Source organism: Mauremys mutica, chromosome 1 (genome assembly GCF_020497125.1).
Source record: "Mauremys mutica isolate MM-2020 ecotype Southern chromosome 1, ASM2049712v1, whole genome shotgun sequence".
NCBI lineage: Eukaryota > Metazoa > Chordata > Testudines > Geoemydidae > Mauremys > Mauremys mutica.
This window is the reverse complement of record NC_059072.1, coordinates 198,110,887-198,133,449: the sequence shown is the minus strand read 5'-3', so window position 1 is coordinate 198,133,449 and position 22,563 is coordinate 198,110,887. Positions and strand designations below refer to the sequence as shown.

The 22,563-nt window shown below is 39.7% G+C and overlaps 2 protein-coding genes across 3 annotated transcripts in view; one reads left to right on the top strand and one right to left on the bottom strand.

Annotated features, from left to right (window-relative positions):
* The window catches only part of SCAF4 (SR-related CTD associated factor 4), a 72,320-nt gene extending 61,266 nt beyond the window's left edge, over positions 1–11,054 (top strand). For both annotated transcript variants that reach the window (XM_045002309.1, XM_045002308.1), the window contains exon 20: positions 9,109–11,054. In XM_045002309.1, coding sequence (XP_044858244.1) covers positions 9,109–9,944 — 836 coding nt within the window. In that variant the 3' untranslated portion in view covers positions 9,945–11,054. The remainder of the gene's footprint in view (positions 1–9,108) is intronic.
* Positions 11,055–14,028: 2,974 nt separating this feature from the next.
* SOD1 (superoxide dismutase 1) lies at positions 14,029–22,303 on the bottom strand. Its single transcript, XM_045002307.1, has 5 exons — positions 22,145–22,303; positions 19,450–19,543; positions 18,864–18,933; positions 16,311–16,428; positions 14,029–14,351 (listed from the first exon to the last, which is right to left on the bottom strand). Exons 1-5 carry the CDS (start codon positions 22,217–22,219, stop codon positions 14,241–14,243), a joined length of 468 nt encoding a protein of 155 aa, XP_044858242.1. The 5' UTR covers positions 22,220–22,303; the 3' UTR covers positions 14,029–14,240.
* Between the last annotated feature and the right edge of the window lie 260 nt (positions 22,304–22,563).

Sequence of the window (22,563 nt, the reverse complement as noted above, 5' to 3'; positions counted from 1 at the left end):
TACACGTCCATTGAAAGAATGCCATTTTCCTGAAAATAAATTTTAAAAAATCTGAACACTTGGTATATTATTTTTTGTCTACAAAAATGGTAATTTCATATATATTGCCTTGACCTAGTTCTGCTGTGTGCAAAGCTTTAGTAACTGCCTGTGGTACATGATCTCTTAAGTATTAAATCTTATTAAATATTTACATTATAGGAGAAGAGATTTGAAAACATTGGATTTGTACATACCAAAGTTGATTTACTTGATTTTTATTTTTTTTTAATTGCATGTGAATACATGCAGATTGTAAAGGCAATTTCGTTTTCTACGGGTATGTTAAGAATGTCTTTCACGTACCCCTTACTTGCTTCTACCAGTAGGTGTCATTTCACCACATATGCACTCAAAAGTCTGCTCTAATTTTCATATTGATAAAAATAAAATAAAATACTTACATTGCAGCAAACCATCTTTTAAATTTGGTTGTGGGAGTTTACAAAGAAGAGCTTGGCGTGAATGATATAAAAGGATAACATTATTTAGTATAGTGTCCAGAAATTTGCTGAGTGCGTTAGAAGTAGAAGGACATGGACCTTGCCCTGAAAAATCTCATAGTGGACATGGTGGCCAAGATATTTAAAAGCAATTAGTGATTTTTTTTTTGGAGGCCTCCACTTGGAAGCTCAAAAATTGAGATAACTTGAAGAGACCTGATTTTCAGAAAGTGCTGAGCACACACCCTCTGAAAATCAGGCGGCTTAAGGTGCCTCAAAGTGGACATTCAAAATCAGTGTTCACTTGTGAAAATCTAATCCAGTGTAACAAGTGGGGGATGATAAACTGTAGGGAAGGTGTGGCTTGAGAGAGGATGGTGGTTATAGTGATAAGATCACTTGGTTATTCAGTCAAGGCATGTGAACATCTTGATGTCTCGATTTTTTTTTTTAAATAACTGACTCAATATAAAAAAAAAGGTGGTTGTTTTTTTTTTAAATCTGTTTGGTAGTGGTACCATAACGTATAACCTAGAGCTTACTCAAAACAATTAAATTTATTAGAGTATTGTACAGTTTGCTGTTTGACTTTGTACATAAGGGATTTTATTTAGTGAAGTGAAAACCAACTTCATGAAGGAAAATAAATTCAAGTGACATTGTCAGCTTTTAAAAAAAATCAAAATATTTCTGAATCTTTTTAATTGCTGTGTTTACATGTGAAAGAGCTTAGAGAAATTGACTCTGAAAATTTTTGTCTCCATTTTTATCAGTTTGTTAACTTCATATGTTGACAGTACTTTGCATACAGGAAAAACTGTGGTGCTGATTTTACAGTCAGATTAGTTTATTCCAACATTCTGGATATTTACTGAGTGGGGCAGAGGGAGAAGCATTTTTTGAAAAGTGATTGTAAAAGCAGAAATTTTCAAGCAGGCTTGTTTCAGGTACTATACCTGTCCCTACTTTGCCACTACTAAAAATGACTATTTCAAGTTGATAGGTGTCCCTATTACTGTAGAGATTATATATACCAAGGAATTATGCAAGAACATGCAGATGAGACACAAAAAACATCACAGGACCAGTAGAAATAAATACATACAAAGAGATGCATGCATTTTACAAATTAAAAATCAGAAATTAACATCCTTGTTGTATTTACTAACTGAAAATCAACTGAAATTCTTGCACCCTTAAAAGGAATATTCAAAGTGCATTACCCCTAGAGCAGGGGTGGCCAACCTGTGGCTCCGGAGCCACATGCGGCTCTTCAGAAGTTAATGTGCGGCTTCTTGTATAGGCACCGACTTCAGGGCTGGAGCTACCGGCGCCAACATTCCAATGTGCCGGGGGGTGCTCACTGCTCAACCGTTGGCTCTGCCACAGGCCCTGCCCCCACTCCACCCATTCCTGCCCCTGAGCCTGCCATGCCCTTCCCCCGCCCGCCCCCCTGAGCCTTCTGCATGCCCCGGAACAGCTGATCGGGAGGGACAGGGGAGGTACTGATCCAGGCTGCCAGTGGGTGGGAGGCACTGGGAGTGTGTGTGTGGCGGCGGGGGGGAGGGTGGAAGCTGATTGGGGTCTGCTGACGTATTACTGTGGCTCTTTGGCAATGTACATTGGTAAATTCTGGCTCCTGCTCAGGCTCACGTTGGCCACCCTAGAGGGTTGAGTTCAGTATTGCTGTGTAAGAGAACCAGACTTGGTCTCTTGTTCACTAGACCAGAAAGAGACTGGATGGGAGGCAGAGATTGTTCCTCTTCACTTAGGATAGTAAAGTAGAGTGCCTTGCATAACTCTTCTGAATTATTATCAAAATGGGAAGGGTATTAGAAGATAATACAAGAGGCTGTAAACAGTCACCTGCAATTAGCTATCCATTGCCATGCAGAGAAGCAGGCAAGGGGCATCAAACACCTTGGACAATAGAACCTTTCATTCTTGAATATGGGGTGTAGTTATTTGGAATGACATTGACAAATTCTACATGAACCCTGTCCAGCTTCTCCTGGGCCATGAGGTGGGCCTTCAGAATTGAGAGAAGTGGGGAAGCAAATAGATGGAAAGATTTTCAAATATTTCAAGAGCATCATGAAGGTCCGTCTGAGGAGCTAGGGGTGATCTGGGGGTAGGGGGAGGGGGGAAATGATCTTCAACGATGTGGACAACATAGAAGAACATATCTCAGCCAGTGGAATATAAGGAAAGAAGATTGTTCTGACAAGATGCTCATAAAAGTCTAACCCTAATAATCTTGCCTGGGAATACTTCAAATGTAATCTGTATAAAGGCAGGGTCTTTCTTCTAATATTTTTGTAAATTAAAATGAAGCTTATTTATCTGTTTGGTTTACAAAAAAAAATGTATTGTATATAGAGTTCTAAATGGATTAATTACTGTAAGCTTCCTTATGCTGTTTTGCAGTGATGTCATAGTTATGTTTTGGTCTGTCACTCCAGTCACCTATCCAGTTCACATATGCAGTATAGTTCCCTTCTCAACAGACAGTTTTGGTTCTGATTACCTTTATAGTCACATTGTGTCTGAATTGTATGTACAATATTAATTCCTGAAAGGACCCTTTTGTACACTGAGAGTCTCCATAATGATTTGAACTACCTGAAGATCTTTGGCCTTAACATAATATTTAAGCAAATAGTTCACCGTCAGATGCACAGATTATTTCATGTAGAAGATACAAAAAAGTAGTCTTGGAAGAAAAATTGATACACAGCCCTAATTCTAGTAGCAGTGTGTCATTGTACTGCTGTGTTCAAGTGCTGATAACTCAGCTTCAAAATTAAAAAATACATTTTTTGGTGTGATATCTACATATGAGAGCAGTTTTTTAACAATTTTAACAACCAATCACATTTAATATAATTCTCTAGTTTAAAACACCCATGACTCTTTAGCCAAGACAGTGGCTAAATATTTCCACCTTTTCAAAAGATCTTTTTTGGAATGGAACATCCAAAGCACTGTGTATTTCCAACATTAAGTGGAAGTTTTACAACCATGTCAGGGTGGCTTTAATTCAATGGATGCTCCTGATCACATCTACTTTCATGATAGTATTCTCAATCTGAGCAAGACTGTAGAAACGTAACTTCACTATGATGTTTTTGGTCTCATCCAAACTGCTCATAACATAAATTGGGATGTGATGTCATAAGTTCTCATATGCAAAGCAGATTTTTAGATCCTGCCAGAGATCATTGATCTGCCTCCTGCAAGAAGTGGTGGTCTTGACTCACTAGGTGGTACTTTATTATTGAACAAATGCCCTCGCTTTAGTAGGCATGTCACTATTGAACATATGTTTGAGATGGATGTTAAAAGGCTCTGACCTGGTTTTTTTATGCTGATTGAGATACTGTCTCACACTTGGTATAAGTAGAAATGTTCTGGTGACCATCAAAATTCCAACTCTGGCACTTGCATTCTACCCTAAAACAAATTGCCTCCTGTTTCCATTGGGTTTGCTATAATCAACTTCCTGATAATATTAAATGTGTGGTGCATATCTCTTTTCTCACCCTCTGCCATCCTTCAGTGAGGCGTCTGCATGTTAGTGTAATCTATGTTAATAGAGGAAAAATGAAGTAAAACACTGAGAAAAGATGACACTCTATTTTGAGCTAAATAGAAGCAGTGAATGTGTATTACAAAGTGGCAATTAGGAAAGGAAGTTTATGGACTATTTTTAAAATTTACACTGTGCTGGTGACATAACTGTACTGCTAGACTTTTTTGTGATAACTCATTGTTATAAAAATTCAATAAACATTTTATTTTTCCTCTTAATGTAGTAGCAATACCAACTCTCAAGACAAGTGACCAAATGAGAAGTATAGTAGAATCATAGAATATTAGGGTTGGAAGAGACCTCAGGAGGTCATCTAGTCCAACCCCCTGCTCAAAGCAGGACCAACACCAACTAAATCATTTCAGCCAGGGCTTTGTCAAGCCGGGCCTTAAAAACCTCTAAGGATGGAGATTCCATCACGTCCCTAGGTAACCCATTCCAGTAAAGGAGGGAGAACTCTCAAACACCATTCTGTAATTGAACTCTACCTTAAATCAGTCACATGACATGCTTTGATTTCACTAACAAATGTTTTATAAAATCAGTAACATAATTTATATATTGGTAGCCAAAGCTTGATACGATAACCAAGATTTTTAAAAAATGAAGCCTAAAGTTAGACTCTCAAGTTTGTATTTGGGAACTTAAATAAGTACCATAATTTTCAAAAGGGCTGAACATTCAGCATCTCCTATTGGCTTCTGGGGACGCTGTTGAGTGCTTGGCACTATAGAAAATCAGATCAATTATTTTGGTGCCTAAATATTGATTTACAGCCTAAATTTAGACATGCAGGCTTCTTTTAATCTTGGCCTGTGTTAATGGATGCGATAGAAAACTGAGAGAAACAAAACTTCTTGGTTCAGACATGGACTCAATCTTGAAAACACAAGAAGCTATGTCAAGTGAAATTGTGCATAAAATTATAATGAAGGAAATAGTGACGTTGGGAGGAAATGACTGTTTACATCATTTAGAAATTTTTACTGTGCAGCACCATTTTCAAGGATTTCATGACAGTATTTAACTTTCCAATTTTATGGGGAGCGGTGTTAAGATCTTACCAGAGATTTGCAGTGCAAAATCTGAGAGTTGTTGGAAATTAAACATTATAAAATCTTAGCAATAGCCTCTATCCTAAACATTTGCCCTGCTGATGGTCTACCAATGTCCCAGAATTTTGAATCTCAATATTTGTATGTCATCCTAACAGATCTCCAGAAGAGGGTGTGTGTTGGAGCAAAAATGGATAAAGTTACACTGGACTTTGGACTGAATATTGTCCAGAGTTTGGTTTTTAAAGCAAATGTAATATTTTTCAGCTACTTCAGAGTTACAAATGCTAAACCTACCAAAAAGAAACGTGGATTTGTAAAAATTGCTGGGAGGAGATGAACAGAAGTGGAATTATATTGGCCTAGAAATCTAGTTTGATCATTCATTACAAGTATATTAAAATGACTATATTAACTGTTCTAGTATATTATACCTGACAAACCATGGACTAAAGCTCTTATACAAAACAAGGCTATTACAGCATTTTGAGGCATAGCTCATCTATGAATGAAGTCGAGTATCACAATAGCAGCTTTTGATACATGTAATGCTGCTTCACTGAGGCAACATCCATGTTTCTTGTTGAAAATGGTTGAAGAACATATTTAAAATACACTTCATTGCTGAGCTCTTTGTGTTGTACACTTTTAAAAGCTCCTGTCACCTTAGCATATATTGCTGGTAAAAGCTGTGGAGGTGATTAATATTTTTTATCCATATGTGTTGCATGAATGAAACCTGACTCCTCACATATTCCTCATATAATAATGGCAATTAATGTCTGTTATGAGTATATGCCATGTTCTAGCTAAGAGGTGCAGAATGAAGCATGTAGTTAATCCATCTGGAAAGTTATAAATGGCTATATGTGATTTAAACCAATTATTAACAAAAAAATTACAATAAATTTGTGTGGTTAAGATGTGATATTTTTTCACCATAGTCATGGATGGGCAAGATGATCTTATTCCAGGACAGGTACATTTTTATGACTACTCTACACAATTACTGGTGGACACTTCTTAGAGTGGGTGGTTTTTTTGTTTGTTTATTTGTTTAACTCACATGTTGCTTACAAGGTCAAATGTCTTTAGTGGGAGCTTTGGTACTTCTTTTCACATTTGATGATAAACAGTTTGACACTGAAATCCTGTTTCTACCCTAGAGGATTACAAAGTAAATTATACCAAAAGTTGCATGTACAATCAGAGTAGTGTTTTAGTTTTTATTTAGCACTTGTCAGTAAACTTAGATATGTAATTTATGGACTTTGGGCTTAGAGTAAAACTAGTCTAATGCTTGAGTCAATTCAGTAAAGAAATTATATAGCCTAACCTTGTATGGTGCAAGGCTAAAACATCCGAGATGCTTCACTTACAGTGAAATCTATTCAGCTACTCTGGGAAGAAAGGAACTTGCTGACCGTTTTATTTTCTTACACCGTGAGAAGACTGGGGGTGGGATAGACACCACTGCATTTTCAGTGTGCGAAGGAGGAGAAATTAATGATCATCAACCAAGACTTCAAAAATGGAATTAAAATTTTTGTCATATTAATGTTTCTAAAGTTTGTTTCAATGTACTCTCATTGACCTATGCCAAATATAAACCCAAGGCATCTACCTGCCTTTTTAAACTCATTACATCTCAGATTTAGATTTTCTGTCACATTTATTCTCTATGCAGTAACTTTGCCTCACAATATAAACAACTAACCATAGACTACACAGAGATGCTGGTTTTATGGCTCATTACAATAATTTGTAGCACACACTACTGCCTGCTAACCCTGAATTGCGCACTTCATTTTAAGTGGTCCTGAAGAAGAGCTCAGTGAAACTCAAATCTTGTCCCTTCTACCAACAGAAGTTGGTCCAATAAAAGATATTACCTCACCTACTTTGACTCTCAGGCATTCTTTGACATTTAAGAAGAATAAAATGTGTATTAGCATGTATGGACTATGTGCTGATCATAATAGGCACAATTACAAGAATGATATGGTGAAGAGGTTATCAAAATACCCTTCTTTGGGAGACAAAAAAAACACAACTCAAGCTAGTTTATACTGATGGATTCTTTATCAAGAATGTCACAGTATCAAACTGTGTAGTTAAAAGTATCTGGTTGGAGAGGAAGGCAACAAGATGGATGACCGTACCATGGACCAGTACAACAGCCAGCTTCTTTATCATTCCTGCCAGTAGACTCTTGCTATCTAGAGCCTTTAATATCCATGCTATAAGCAAGGAAGATACCATAGTGCTAGGTGTCAGAGATGGATGACCCTAGTCCCAAGGAATTTAATCTAAATTTAATTACCATAACTGGAAACAAGATGGGGTACTGTGAAATGAGAGATTGTTCTTGGGAAAGCATTACACTCTACTGATCATTAAACATGTCGTGTTTACCTGGGGGAGAGGACTATATATAGTCAGATTCACACTGAATTGAGTCGATACTGTAGCTGAAATGGAGTTGAGGGATGTGAAATGGGGGAGAGGTCACTTGATGTGTCTTTTTCCCTCTGCTCACAATGGCTTTAAAATTCAGGCCTTCTGTAGTGGTACTCAAGTAATTTAAAAATGTAATACATGGATTTTGGTTAAGATTTCTGGTTATTTGTCTCCCCTGGAAGAGCAGTCTCAAAACATCTATAAGTTGCGTTGTTAGCTTTATGTTCACTTAGTCTAAGTTTCCTGCGACTGTTTTTATGAATAAAATCTATTGTCTTCATGATAAAAGTTTAAAAACAAAATAATGAGACAGATTAAGATCAATTTACATGTGTTATGCTGAATGAAATCCTGCCAATATTCTGGTTAAAGTTGAGTCCTGGAGGTTCCTTTCCCTTGAAATAAAAACATGTTTGTAAAATGGCTACTGCCGTGAATCAGTTTCTAGCTGGAAAGAAGTATTTTCAGACAAGCTTCTCAATGAGCAGAAAACAGAAGTGACTGAAATGAGTCATAGGGCTGGGTTAGTAGATACACTATAAAAGCTAAATAACGGGCCAGCCATGTTATCAACTGTAAACAAATGGAACTGTGCAAGATAAACTCCCACCGTACATGTTTTAAATACTTGGCCGTTACTGTTCTTGCAGTCTGCTCTTTGAGTTTTGAACTCCCAGGTACGGAGCGTATGGATGTAAACAAGCTCAGGACTGGGCCTGCTCTAGTGAGGTGTTCTCAAGTTTTATACTTTTTCCTTCTGTCTGATCACAGCATTCAAATAGAGCCCAGATTTAAGAATGAAAAACAGTTGAGCGAGACTGCTATAAAGTAATTTAAAGGTTAAAATTTGGCCAACACCTGGCAGTTGCCACCTTTAAAGAACAAAGTAAAATGAGTTGTATCTAATCTCACCACCTGCCCAGGTTCCCAATTCTGGTCACACCCCCATCTCAGGAAGTTATTTTGCATCTGCTGCCCCTCCCCCATTCACTCAGACTCTGTCCCTCCTGCCTAAATTCTAATCCTAATTATTTTCAGTTGGGTCTGAATTTAACTTTCCTCCTGCTACTTTAACTACACTTTGCAGGTTGGATAGTGGGTAAGGTGCTGCACCAGTTGTGAAATATGTGGAATATAAATTGCTAGGAAGTTGGAGGTGTGGCCAGAGCAGTGCAGCGAGGTGGGGATAAACAGCCCACTTCAGTCTCTCTCCTGTACAGTAGCAGCTGCCCATATGAAAAACAAAAATACTATTTAGTATTAACTATTTTTAATGCAAATGTATCAACACAACCTCTGTTTAAAAAATGGTGTTTTCTTTTACAGTGTTCAGTATATGGCAGATATGTATTTATGAGACAAACAAGGAGTAAATAAAATTTAAATACTATGCAAGCAGTTCTGATTTGTCCAGACTTCCTAACCCTACTGTTTTCCATGAGCTTTAAAGGGGTAACTTTCATAAGAGACTCTGAGGTTATAGCCTTTTTATAACAGATTTACTTTTTTTGGTTTGCAGGTACTCAAGGGGTTACACCACCTGCTCCTGTGATCGGGCTACAGGCACCATCTACTGGCCTCCTTGGTGCACGGCCTGGTTTAATACCACTCCAGCGACCTCCAGGAATGCCACCCCCTCATCTACAACGGTTTCCCTTGATGCCACCTCGGCACATGCCTCCCCATATGTTGCATAGAGGTCCACCTCCAGGACCAGGGAGCTTTGGGATGCCTCCACCACATGGAATGAAAAACCCTTTTCCACCACCTGGTCACTTTGTCAGGCCTGGTGGGATACCAGGAGTTGGAGGACCAGGTGGGCCTGAAGATAATAGAGATGGGAGGCAGTTTAGGAATGATAGGCAGACATTCACTCCTAATAGAGACCAGGAAAGATTTGGAAGGAGGTCTTTTGGAAACCGGGTAGAAAATGAGCGTGAGCGCTATGGTAACCGCAACGATGATAGAGATCATGAGCGACTTGGTAATCGCGAAAGGAGAGAATGGGGAAGAAGAAGCCCTGAACGTGATAGACATAGAGACTTGGAAGAGAGAAATAGACGGTCCAGTGGACACCGAGACAGAGAGAGAGATTCTAGAGATAGGGAGTCTCGTAGAGACAAGGAAGAAAATCGAGGAAAGGAAAAACCTGAGCTGACAGACAGGGCAGATGGTGACAAAAACCATGAATCTCATAGTGGCAAAGTGGAAAATGCAGACATTGTTTCAGAACTTAATAAAGGGGAGTCTGGACCTACAGGTGTAAAACCTGATGAAGAGTTAACATCTGAGGCTACCTCATCTGTTGAGCAAGCCGAAAAGGATACCGGCTCAGTTGTAGAGGCTCCTCGCTAGAGACTGGAATTTGTCAAAAACGTGACAGTGACATTTAATGGAGTGTAGAGCTTTAGAGTTGTACAGTACTGCTGTATTATATTTGCTTCTGCTATACCACAGCCCCTCAGTAGTTTGTGGGGAATTGTAAGCAATTTGATTGCTTCCCTTCTATTTAAAATAGCGTCAACATAACACAAAATACTGAAGATATGAATATTACCCATTTTTGCTGTAACTTTTTTAAAGTTTTGACTTTAAAAAGTTTACAAATCAGACGTAGAAGTGCTTTCTATTTTTTTTTTTAATTTAAGAAAAGGTAACGGTGAAAGCTCCTCAAAACAATAGGGATGTGTTTTTAATAAACTCTATTTTCGTAACAAACTTTAACGTGTGCTATTCTTCCTACACTGCACTGAAGTGGAAAAGGATTGTTCAACATCTTAAAGTTTGAACTGTTAATGCTGTACTGGAGTCTAAATTAGACTGTTTTGTTTATAATTGTTAAAAAGAAATACATCTGTTTGTGTAGCTATTCACAAAAGCAAATTTTTATTTGTAATAGTTTTGATTTTTAGATTGCTGCATTTTAATGATCTACTTGACCATACTAGGTAAAGGTTAGTGGTTTTAAAATGTTATTTGAAGAGGTAATTGTTTAAGTGTTTGCAATGCAATCAAGGTTTTATTTTTTCTCCAATTGGTTCTATAATAAATGTTGCCCTAATTAACCTTTAAAAATACATACCGACAAAGCAGACCACTTCAGAAAGTCTGCTCTGCTTGTAATGTTATATTAAGATTGTGTTTGGTGGGCTGGGGAAGCACCAGTTCAACATCTTTTGTACTTGTAATTCATTCATGCTTTTTTGGAAAGGGGGGTGGGAGAGAAATCAGAGACACCAAATCACCAATTTAAAATGCTAACCTATTTTTTTTAAGTGGGGATGGGAAGTGGTGGTGGGGATATTCAAGGATTTTATAAAATGCTGTCTGTTCCTTCACACAAGTCTAGCCAATTACTATTTGTTTGTTTATATTAAAATTGCCTATCTCCTGTACACTAGCAAGAGGTAGGCTTAAACTTTTTGCCCATGTGGTGGTTTAACTATCAAACTAATGGAAGAATACACATACACAAACCTAGGAAAGTTTAACTGTTCTTTCTCCCACTGACAAATTATTTTTTGTAAAAAAAAAAAAAAAAAAAAAACTACAAAAGGATAGCTCTTCTGCTGCAAACAATTTAGAGGCTGCCAACAGTAATCTGAACCAAATCCCAAAGAATTCTACTTCTGGAAGCTCTTTCTCCATTACCCTGTGCACAAGAAAATGAGGCTTATGTTACACAGAGGTTCAACTGAAGCCTGTTATGCTATAAAATGTAGTGGAAAAAAACCTGTATGAATCTTGTCCATGTTCAAATGTTTTTCCCCTGGGGCTAGATGTGCTCTGCATTTTAAAGTTTTTTCTTCCTAAGTGAAGGGCAGCTGCTTTCTTACATCAATACTTTTTTCATAGTTGGGATTTTTTGGGAGGGAGGTAACAGTAGGGGGAGGATATAGGGGGGAAGAGGACATATATTTTTGTTCTTGCAATAGCAGAATAAAGAGAAAAAAACTGTTTACATACTTGCAGTGAACTCAAATTCCATGTGTTAAAACTTGTGTATCCTTAATGTTTGTTCCATGGCAGGCCCCTGGACCTAACTTTTTTTTATATATATATGAACACATTTGAAGTTTAAAACTCTTGCAAAACTGTCAATTCTATAAGGGAGGGGGAGGTCTTTGAGTGGATACATTTATCAAAAGACATGGAAATAATTTATGTATTCTAGGTTACATGAGTCACCCTACACTTCCACCATCTCCATTTAGAAATCAGATTTTCAAACAGTCCATTTCTTAAACGGTTTGCAATGCCATTTCTTAATGGTGCCCTGTATACAAACTTTTTTAAACATTAAAGGGTAAATATGGTTTAACTTACATGCCAGTAACATTGTGAAATAGTGCATATTTTAGGCTAGCCTACTTTGATTAATATTTAACTCTGTCCAGTTAACCTTTGAAATCTCCCCTTAGGATGTCTGTAATCTGAGTTGCACTCAAATGAGTGCAACCAGGCATTGCTGAGGCACTGAACTTTTTCTTTTCATGAACTTAAACAACTGGTGTGGGTCAATACTTTGGAAAGGAGTATTTTGATAGTAAATGGAACCTATGCCTGATAGTGCCCTATTTCTATACATACTATTATCACTTCACCTGAAATTTTTTCATTATAGCAGAAAACTCATACTATTAAGTATCAGATGGTATAAGAAAATTGTTTTGAAAGTAAATACCTGGCCCAGTTGTATAAAAGCCAGTTATTCTATAAGTAGGTTAGCTTGTAGTGAGTAGAACTAGTAGATGGTAGCAGGGAAACTTGCATAACACCATGGATCAATCCACATCTGCAATAGTACAGTGCCTAATACAAAGTTGACCTTTTTAGTAAGCCAATTTCAATTTTACAACTTAGACAAAACTGTCTTCAGTCCTGAAGTAAAATCAAACTTGGGCACATATCCAATAAGTTGATTTTAAAGGAAAGGGTTGTTGGGGGAAGATGATGGTATTGGTATACACCTTCTTTCAAAGGTTCAGGGCTCCTGTGGTTGAGTAATGCTAAAACCCTGAAACATCCCCTCACTAGTATCAGTACTGCTGTTGTAGACAAGTCAATGTCTAGAACAGAATGGTAGAGTTCCACAGAGCCTCTACATTATTTGCCACCTCTAATGAATGAAATATGCATTTTCTAGAGTTTTATTGCTATTCAAAGAACCATTCCATTTGTAATTAGTTACATAGGCATCTAGATGGCTAGACATGCCACCACCTACTTCCACAGCTCACTTTATATATTCAAAATATGAAGGAATGTTAAGATCTTTATTAAAAAGAATTTAGAGAAATAGAAGTGTCTAAATAGTAGTATATACCAGGAATTACTGGGCCCCTGAAATGCTTTGTTACTATAATATACACTAAATAAGTGACACTACCTGGAGAAGGAAACCCTTACATAAACTTCATATAGATAGTGCCCTTATCACCTGCTTAAGAAGTGTATGGTCAGTTCACCAACATGACCTGGGCCAAGCCAGCTGGGTTAGGAATAGGCAAACTATCTTCCCAAGCCATTCCAGCTGGTCAACCTAATTAGTTCAAGATGTCTGATATAGTTTTAGTACATTTGCCAAGATTATCTTATGGCTCTGTATCTAAAAGACAAGTAGTCCCACATAATACTGCACTTTGATAAGCAGGTAAGGCTTCCAGCCTAGATGCTTGCCCTTGTTCTCACTACCACCCCTGTAACTGATGTAGGGAAATAAAGACCTTCTCTGTGTGATGATAGTATTAGGTTTTACTTCCTCCCATCTCAAAATGCAATATAGCTGCAGCTTGTGAGAGAAAATAGTTTCTGCTGAAATTACGTATTTTTTTTCAATGTTTGATATTTAAGCCAATTCCTTCAAGCTTTAAGTGAATGTGTTGTCCTCTACATCAGAGGCAGGGTTAAGTTTTACCCTTAAGCAGTCAGAACTGAGCATGTTGTATGGCAGTTTTAATCATTTAGTACTGCTGCAAGTGAATAGTCAAAATACTATGTATGAGAAAGGTGTGCCCAGCATTTGGTTCAATACCACCTCCTTTCAATAGCACAGGCAGCAATTCTATAAAATTTAGAATAGTAAGTTTTGTTTTTAGATATTTCACTGGGATTTAGTGTTCTGGTCTTCCAGATTGGACTAGAGAAGTAGATCCATATGGGGAACCCTGTTTACATGATCAATGGTGCTAGGGGTTGAATGAATGACTTCCAGTGCAGCTGTTACCCTGCTGTATAACTATGTCCCTTCATTATAGGAGGTTTTACTGTTGGTATTACTTAAAGCCTATGAATGAGCACTGTAATTTCTGCCCCTGTTAAGGGTTTAGGAACTGGAAGCCACTGCATACATGCATGTTGATATTGACCCTATCCATCATCAGAAGTGGATGTTTTAATCCTACAGAGATGACTTTAGAACACAACAGAACACTACATATATTTCCATCAACATTTTAATTGCAGTATACATTGTACAAAATTATGTAAATCTTTACACTATTTTAGCCAATACATGGATTGAAAGTAGCAGTACAATTAAAGAAAGCTTTTGCCAGAACAAGGCCAAAATATTGATGTTTTCAGTAAAGTGTACATGGCTATATAGCCTACTTCTTATTTCCACTTTAAGTGCTTTTAAGTAGTCAATATTTAGATCTTAGCTATTCCAATAACACCACAAGCCAGACGACCACCAGCATTGCCAGTTTTTAAACTCTCGTCATTTGCGCCTTTACCCAAGTCATCTTCTTTCTCATGGACCTAAAGAAAAAGTGGTGTTAATATCTTGCCATTTAAATGGATTAAAATTAACATTTCAACCTTTAGCCATGCAACTTAAGTGGTAGTGGGTCCCTCTGAATTCTAGTTCATATCACCTAGGCAAGCTAAGTTTGTCATCTAGTTTAATATATTAAATGAGAGGAAAGATACTTCTACTTCCCTCATGTTGCTGGAAACAGTGTCTTAGAAGTTACACTTCTAGATAAGAGTTTAGAGTGAGCAAGGTTCAAATAATTCTGTGCTGAATATTAAAGTGCACCTGACTGCTCATAAGTACTCAGCATGAGTGTCAATATTTCCTTAAGTCTAGATTGGCCACAAGAGTAACCTCCAGGTATTATTTGCAAGCTGAAGTTAAAATCCAAAATTTAGAAAAAAATTAGCCTTAATATCTTGGCACCATTACCCAAAAGGGGAGTATTAAGCTATTTAAAATTTAAATTCATCCCTGCAATAGGGACCCAAGCCAACAGGAAGATTTCAATAGCCAGTAGTAGGTTAAAGCATTCATAGCTAGTGCCTATGCTGTAAACCTAATGGATGGCACAAGTCATCTCTCTGCTTGGTCAAACACTGATGCAGGTGAATACAACAGTGGTGATTTTACAGTGCATTCACAATCCAGTGATGCAACTGCTTCACACCAGTTACCTTGCACAGTATACCTCCTGAATGAGAACTTTGCATTAAGTTATAGTAGTCTACAATGGGTATTCAGTCACTCTGGATCTAACTAAAGTGTTAACAGCCAACTTAATTAATGCTGTAACACAGGTTAGCAGCTTCACTATTAAGTCACTCTTTAGACCCTGGTTGCTAGAGTGCCTCTTGTCAAATCCTTCACTGAATCAGATTACCTGCACTCAAACCAGTTACCTGAAAGCCACACCTAAAATACTAGAGGAAGCAATACAGAGACAGATCCAGTTTCCTCTAGCCAACTTTTTTTAGTATCTCACCTATTGAATGAGACTTGGCAGGAGAGAGTTGGAAAGAAGCAAAAATTGTTAAGTGAAGTGAGTGAGCTTCAGAATCTAGCCTGCCAGAAGCCAGCCAGGAAGACACCACTTGCAGAAATCAAGTAGTTGTCACTTGTCATACAGACTACTCCAACACCAATTCATCATGAAATCCTATAGGTGACATCAGAACTCATCAGGGAAGGACTACACATGTAGCTCAAGAGCTCCAACATGTTCAGCATCTTCCCACCTCTTCCTTTAAGGTGGATCAAGATTTTTCTAGTCCTTTTAAGTGCAAGTAGGTTTTAACCTTCCACCTTGAAACTGGTATCTTCTCCCCTCACACATAAGCCTTCATTATGCAACTCACACATCAAGTTTGCCATGTCATTTTAAATGAGGCTTCAAGTTTTGGAGCTATAGTTCATGCAAGAGAACTACTGCACATGTTTCAAAGTAAAAAATGCAGGTCAGCTTAAAAGTTTGAGGCTGAAAAGTCATCCTTCAGCATGACATACGCAGCCATAGCTGTGTGTGTGTTATTAACAGGTGCGTTCACACAAATTCTGCAAAGCTTCAGGTAACTTCATTAAACAAAAATACAAATAACCTGCAGTCATGATACTGTCCCTGTTTTTAGGGCACCACAGATTCTTGCTGGCAAAAGCAGAATTGCTGTAGTAGTAATCTAGAGAACAGATTCTGAAACCCCAGAAAGTAGTCAGAATTGAAAAATTAGTTTAAGATATCCAGAAATGCTAGTGTTGACGTTTATCTCATCCTTAGACACCTAATTTAGATTAATAGTGCTGTTCAGTTAATACTACAGGGTCTATTTACAAATAGTCACTGATTCAGCTTATTTGGTTCAGATTTTTCAGTCAAAGAATGGTAGCTTCTGTAATACATGTGCACTGTACCAGATTTCAGTCTCACAACAAGACTTTAGTATAGATACTAGTCAGCTGATACTTACCACCATGGTGCGTCCAATAACAGAAAGCGGTCCCATAAGAGAAATTAAACAATCTTTAATTGACACTTCTGCCACACCTTCTTTATTGGCAATCACATTGCCAAGATCTCCAACATGCCTAGAATGCACAGAAATAGGAGTCATTTGAGTCTTGAGACAGTAAGTCTGAATTATTCACTAGTAGAAAAGGTATTAGTTTTTCCATGTAGTGACTGACATTGTGTTAGATTTCTGGTTTCTTGTTTAATACAAAAGTTGAATTGTCATTTGTACCAGGTTTTGAACTGAAGTATTGAGTAAAGCATGCCACCTAACCCCATCTTCTCCCCCAACTTAAAGTCCTCACACTATTTAAAAGAATCAGATATTTAAGGATAAGGGAAATCTGCCAACACATTGGCAAGGAAACTGTTCAGTTTGACTTCAGTCCCAGACAGAGCTCTGGAGACCACAAAGCATAGCTAGTGTTTTGAACACGCAGATGTTGAAACAAACATGTCTTAAAGAAGACAGATGGCAGTCCAGCCTACAAAAAAATCTTTGCAAAATGCATCAAAACTCACTAGCTGGTAAAGTTGATCTGTCCACACTTGCCATACTAGTATTTTCAAAATTATCAAAAAGTTATTCATCTCAAATAGGCAGAACTCTAAACTGGCTTACTCTGACACTAGAAATGTCTAGTTGTGCCCTTGTCAGTCTGCCACACAAAGCTTTTGATGCAATACCACAATACTTGGTCAACAGCTATTTGAATCAAAGCAAGCTGCCAGCTGAGAGGAAAAACAGGTACCATGATCTGGAATATTAAAAGTGACTTTCTATTCTTATGAGAAGAAACCTTATCTGGCATTTTACAGGGCTCTGGCCTACTGTGGAACATTCTCCGTAGCATGTATTTCCCATCATCTGATTCTCATGAATTAGGACATGCATCCATAAGTAGCAGAGGGGAGGGAGAGAAGAGGAACAGGTTAGATTTGTTTTTGTTGTTTAACATCCAGGAGTTTCCAGAAGAATTAGGATTTCCAGAGAAAAAATGCGGAATACCCTTTGTGTATAATTTAAATTAGTAATGTACATAAATTCACCATGTCCAAATATCAATTTGAGATTGTTAGTGTTTGGCTGTATTTTGCTTGTACTAGCATCATTGCCTGTACTATTTCTTTTCTGACATCTGTATTTTATGAATTGCGAAATAAACTATAGGCAAGACACTAAGACTCTGTGCTTGCTCTAGTTACCCAGGAATTTGAAAATCCAGAAGTCCATCTTGAGTTGTAATTTGGAGACAGATGAATCATTATTCTGATGAGTAATCAGAATACCAGACTAGACTAACAGCAGCCAATACCAGAAGCTTTTAAAGAGACTGCTTTGGTCAATAGTTATCCCCACCCACCTCCCTCCATACTTTCTGCTGAATCCTCTAGAGTTCTAGAGGAGGCATAGTAATTTTAAAGGAAAATTGCTATGCTAGTTCCCCCCCCCAAAAAAACATCCAGGTGGTTTTAAAATGGTCCTTAACTTGATACCAAAGGAATTAAAAAAATGAAGGCTCAAGTCTAATTTTCCAGGCTCCTATTTTGGAACCTTTTCCAAAGATGCTTACAAAACTGACTGCATAAGCAATAAAAGTTTATGCAGGGCCACTATAGCCAACACCTAAATGCTGAAGTTAATCACACCCATTTCTGCTGAACTATGGCAGAAATTTTAAAGGGTTGGTAAAAGCTCTCCTCTAATGCAGAAGTGGAGTCAAATGAAGGAAATAGCTTGGCTAGTCTGACAATTACAGCCATTCTTATGGTGTGGCTGACTTTGCTAGAAGTTGATTTGGGACACTCCTAGAAGTTGTTTAAACATTTGGAATGAGTAACCACATTTACTATAAACCCTAAATGAAGTATTTGCTCAATATGATTAACTGCACAAAAAGTCCACAAATTTGGTTCCATTATATACAATAAAGATTAAATTAGATGCTTACAACTCCTGCTACAGTGCTGTAGTCTAGTCACAGTTGTGAATGTTAACACTAGCCTAACTCCTTCACTTTTTTGGCTTCACTCACCACCATTAGAAACAGATCTAGATGCAATTCGGTTCTGAACCCCACAGTGCCAGTTCTGATTACAGAGTGGTCTTCAAGTACCAGATGCTCTGTCATTTGTCAATTATTCACAAGGGCATTATACAGGACAGCACAATTGGGCCTCTGGAATTTCTAAGGAACAAAATCTGGCTCAACTTGGTAGCATTTAGGTATGCAGAGCTATCAAGCCTCTGCACTGATCCTTAACTTCTGTTTTATAGAAGCTGGGAGATGCCCCCTGCCCCTAGTACAGGCACTGTGAGGAGGTGGAGCCAGATATTGCAGTTTTGAATCTCCAATGGACTGCAGTGGCTGAAGACTGAGGAAGACCAATGGCACTGGGTGAACTTTACACTAGTTTCAGGGGGACAGTTGGTGATGGAGCAACTGGTGTTAAGACCAGCTTACGTCTAGTAGAGATCCATAGAATGCAAGAAGTTAATACTGATGCTCACCTCTCTTCATCCTGTGGTCCACCATGGTTTTTGCCATTAGGATTGAAGTGAGCACCTGCACTGGTACATCCTGTAACAAGTTACAGTCTTCATTACAAAGTTATGCATCAGAAAGATTACTCAGTTCTGCAGTAAATTTCCCCAGCAAGATGCCTTATACAAGTTTAATAAAAAAAACTCACTAACCATTTCCTGTAGTATGTGACACTTTCCACTCAAAGATGGTGGAATGACTATTGCCCTGAACACCCACTAGAGTTTATTCACAAGAGATGCTTCGAGAACTTCCAGAGTAAAGTTACTGTGTTAGAATACTGGTAGCTCAGATCCAGTGGTCATTTACCATCCAGTTTCTTGAAGTGAGATACTGCTAGTTGCTGATAGCAGTGACAGACCTTCATTTTATATTTTTCCTTTCAGTACACAAACTGAATTTACACAAGAGTTTGATTCCAGTATGAGTATCACTACAGTAGTTTTATAGGACCACAAGACATGATATTAAGGACAATCACATCAAGTGCCATAAACTTAAGTGTCAGAATGCAGTTTAGCTATAGCAAGAGAGCCTAGACAAGAACCCTACCATTTGTGTTGTCTCCAAATTCATGGACATGGAAGCCATGTTTTCCTTCAGTCAAACCTGTAATCCTTCCTGAGAGCGTTACTGGTCCATTATCCTACAAATGGAAAAAGAAAGTTATTTCTGTTACTCTAACACAACAAATAGTCGGACTTCTAGAGTTTTAAGGCAGCAGATAAAGCTATAACTGAGGCTTGCTTATCAATGGAGAGAATACACCTTGCAGTCCCATAGTTTGTACAGCACTTTGTAGTTGTGAACAACTACAGCATCAGTTCACAACTGACATGAAATATAGTCAGTCTCTCCAGCAATACAGGTGCTAAGACTTATTGATTCAAGCCTCAAATGAAGATACAAGGCAGTCTTTTGACCTGACCACTTACATAACATAGAATTGGTTTCTATATTGTAATCCCACAGCACAATCGCTGTTCAAGAAAGTTCTTGTTGGCATCCATATTTTAAGACCCCTGTCAAAAGAGCTATTTGCCTTTTCAAGGGAGTGTATACACTTTACCTTATTTTCATGCTTTAAGGTGTTCTTTTAAACTCTGCAGTATAAATAGTGATTTTCCTTTATATATGTTTAGCCTGGAAGTAATCTTAATTAGCTTCAGTTTCTTCTGGAAATTTATGTAAAGGATATTGTAACCTGTGGATCATCTCTTCGGTTTTCAGCCCTCTTAGATAGAGAGTTCAGTAATTTCTACCTGCAGGAAAATTGAGGCTCCTGCAGGGCTACTTTTGATCATTATGATTGAAGACAAGAGTTTAAGCAGTATGCTGTCCAAGAAAAGCAGTATTCAGTACCATGGAAAACCTAACTGCTTTAAACCTGCACAACACTTTAAAAAAGATGAGCCTGGGAGTTTAAAATCATTACTTTGCTAGACACTAAAAATCATGGACTGATCAGAGACACCAGATAAGCACCCCGCCCCCTTTTGTCCTATGACTGCACAGGCATTAACAGGCCACTACCTTGAATGGTCCCTTACAATATGAGCTCACTATTTATGCTAATCAATCCATTCCACCTTGCATTTTGCTGTCTCTCTTCCCAGACCCACAGAAGAGCTGTGTGGCTCAAAAACTTGTCTCTTACCAACTGCTGTTGGGCCAATGAAAGCTATTACTCCACCCACCTTGTCTCTTTAGTTTAATATATAAGTTATGAAACTACATTTTCCATGCACTATTTTAAGTGGCCCTGTTTACCAGGAATCATTGTTATGCACATTACTATTTGAGTAACACTTATGGATTCATGCCCTCTTCGAGTAAGGAGCATTAGCACACAAAAGTCTTGCCAAGTACTTGTTGCATGGAGAGGTGGGCAAGATGATCTAAGAGCAACACTGGCTCGGTGAGGTGGCATGGCTACTCTTCCCCTCATTTATATCGGTACCAACTGAAATCAATGGCATCGTGCCAGCACAGATACAGTAGAGGGTGTGTCAGTGCCCAACTGCAGAGAACACTCAAAGCAAAGCTGTTCCCAGTTTTCCATACTATTGCATAGTTCAGCCCATAAGACACTTCACAGCCAGAGTGACTCTACAGCTGTGTCTACACTGTCACTTTCAGCGCTAAACCTATAGGCATTCAAGGGTGTGAAAAGACACTCCTGTCCCAAGCAACACATTTCAGTGCTGAAAAGCACCAGTATAGACAGCTCCCGGTGATAAAGCTACCACCTCTTATTTGGGGTGGGTTTTTTGGGATAAAGTGTGTCTGCACTGCCCATGTCACAGTGCAGCCACGCTGTAACATGGGCAGTGTAGACATAGGCTAAATGGTCTACAACTGGTGTAACAACTAGTTAAGAAAACAGCCTTTCAGCAGGTTTAGTAACTTAAGTTTTAAGTTCAACTGCTGATTTGTCACAAATATGGATGCAGACAAACTGACGTGATTCAGTCAGGCCTACCAATATTGCCCCCTGTGCACTGGTGGCTTTGCAAAGTCTTCCAGAATGCGCAGAGCCTCCAGCCACCTAGATGTAGGTAAGTGCCACTGAGACCATGGGCAGCACTTGAACCTAGTTCGCAGAGCCAACGCAGACACACTGACGCACTTGCGCTTCAGCCAGTTCAGTCACAAATGGTTCAATTCTCTTGTGCGGCTCTGTCCCCGCTGATCCCAAGTGGCTGGAGACCGGCTCTTGAAAGCCCTTCCGAGCAGTAACACGGTTCGCGATGCAGGTGGATGTTCAGCAACCGGACTCAAAGAGCTTCCTGCCCTACGCCACAGGCGGCGGCGGCAGCAGCAGCAGCGGCGGTTTCCCAAGCCAGCTCCCCGAAGCCCTTAGAGGAGCGGGCCGAGCTCGCCCTTTGGAACGAGCCTTCCGCGCCGCCGCTCGCAGCCCAGCCGCAGGGGGAGCCCACGCGTGTCGCCGGCCCACGCACTTCTCTCCGTAGCCGCCGCTTCCGCGGGTGCCTGCCCGGCGGGGCGCGGTTACACGAGGCGGGGCAGCGCCCCCGGACAGCGGCGTCACCCACCGCTTGTTCCGGCTCCCGGCGCGTCCAGGCGCCCGAGCAACCCCGGCAGCCTCTTCCCCCGGCGGTTAAACCCCCGGCCCCGGCCAGCAGTGACTCAGCACTTCCTCCCCGCCGCCGCCCCCGCGCGCTCCTCCCCGCGGGGATGACGCCAGCCCGCCCCAGGCCGCGGACAACCCCCCGCCCTCGGGCCCGACCTGCTGCTCGAAGTTGATGACGCCCGTCACGCAGCTCTCTCCCTTCAGCACACACACGGCCTTCACCGTCACCATGATGCCGCCGCCGCCGCGCGCCAGACACCACAGATCAACACCTCAACGCCTGAGTCCCCGCCGCAACCCCTGCCGCGCCTCTTATAGCAGAGCCGCCGCCGCGTAGCCAATCACAACGCTCGCCTGCGCGGCTCTGCCCGCCTCCGGAGAGGCTCAACCAATCCAGACGACAGAATCCGCCGCCCGAACCCACCAATCGGGAGAGGGAGCAGTGTCGGCCTCCTCGTTGCTAATCACTCCGCGCCCGCCTGTCCAGGGCAGGGATGCAGGGGATCATGACAGAGGGAGCGGAGGAGGCCCGCGTGGAGGCAGGGCTAAGGCGGCATTACCTCTGCGTAGTCCAG

Bases quoted from the DNA above. Each gene is read 5' to 3' on its own strand.
- SOD1 (XM_045002307.1), bottom strand. From the start codon at position 22,219: ATGGTGACGGTGAAGGCCGTGTGTGTGCTGAAGGGAGAGAGCTGCGTG. The intron at 16,429-18,863 runs GTGAGCATCAGT...TGTGCATTCTAG, and splicing joins GGACCACAGGATGAAGAGAG to GCATGTTGGAGATCTTGGCA. The intron at 14,352-16,310 runs GTAAGTATCAGC...CTTTTTCTTTAG, and splicing joins TTATTGGACGCACCATGGTG to GTCCATGAGAAAGAAGATGA.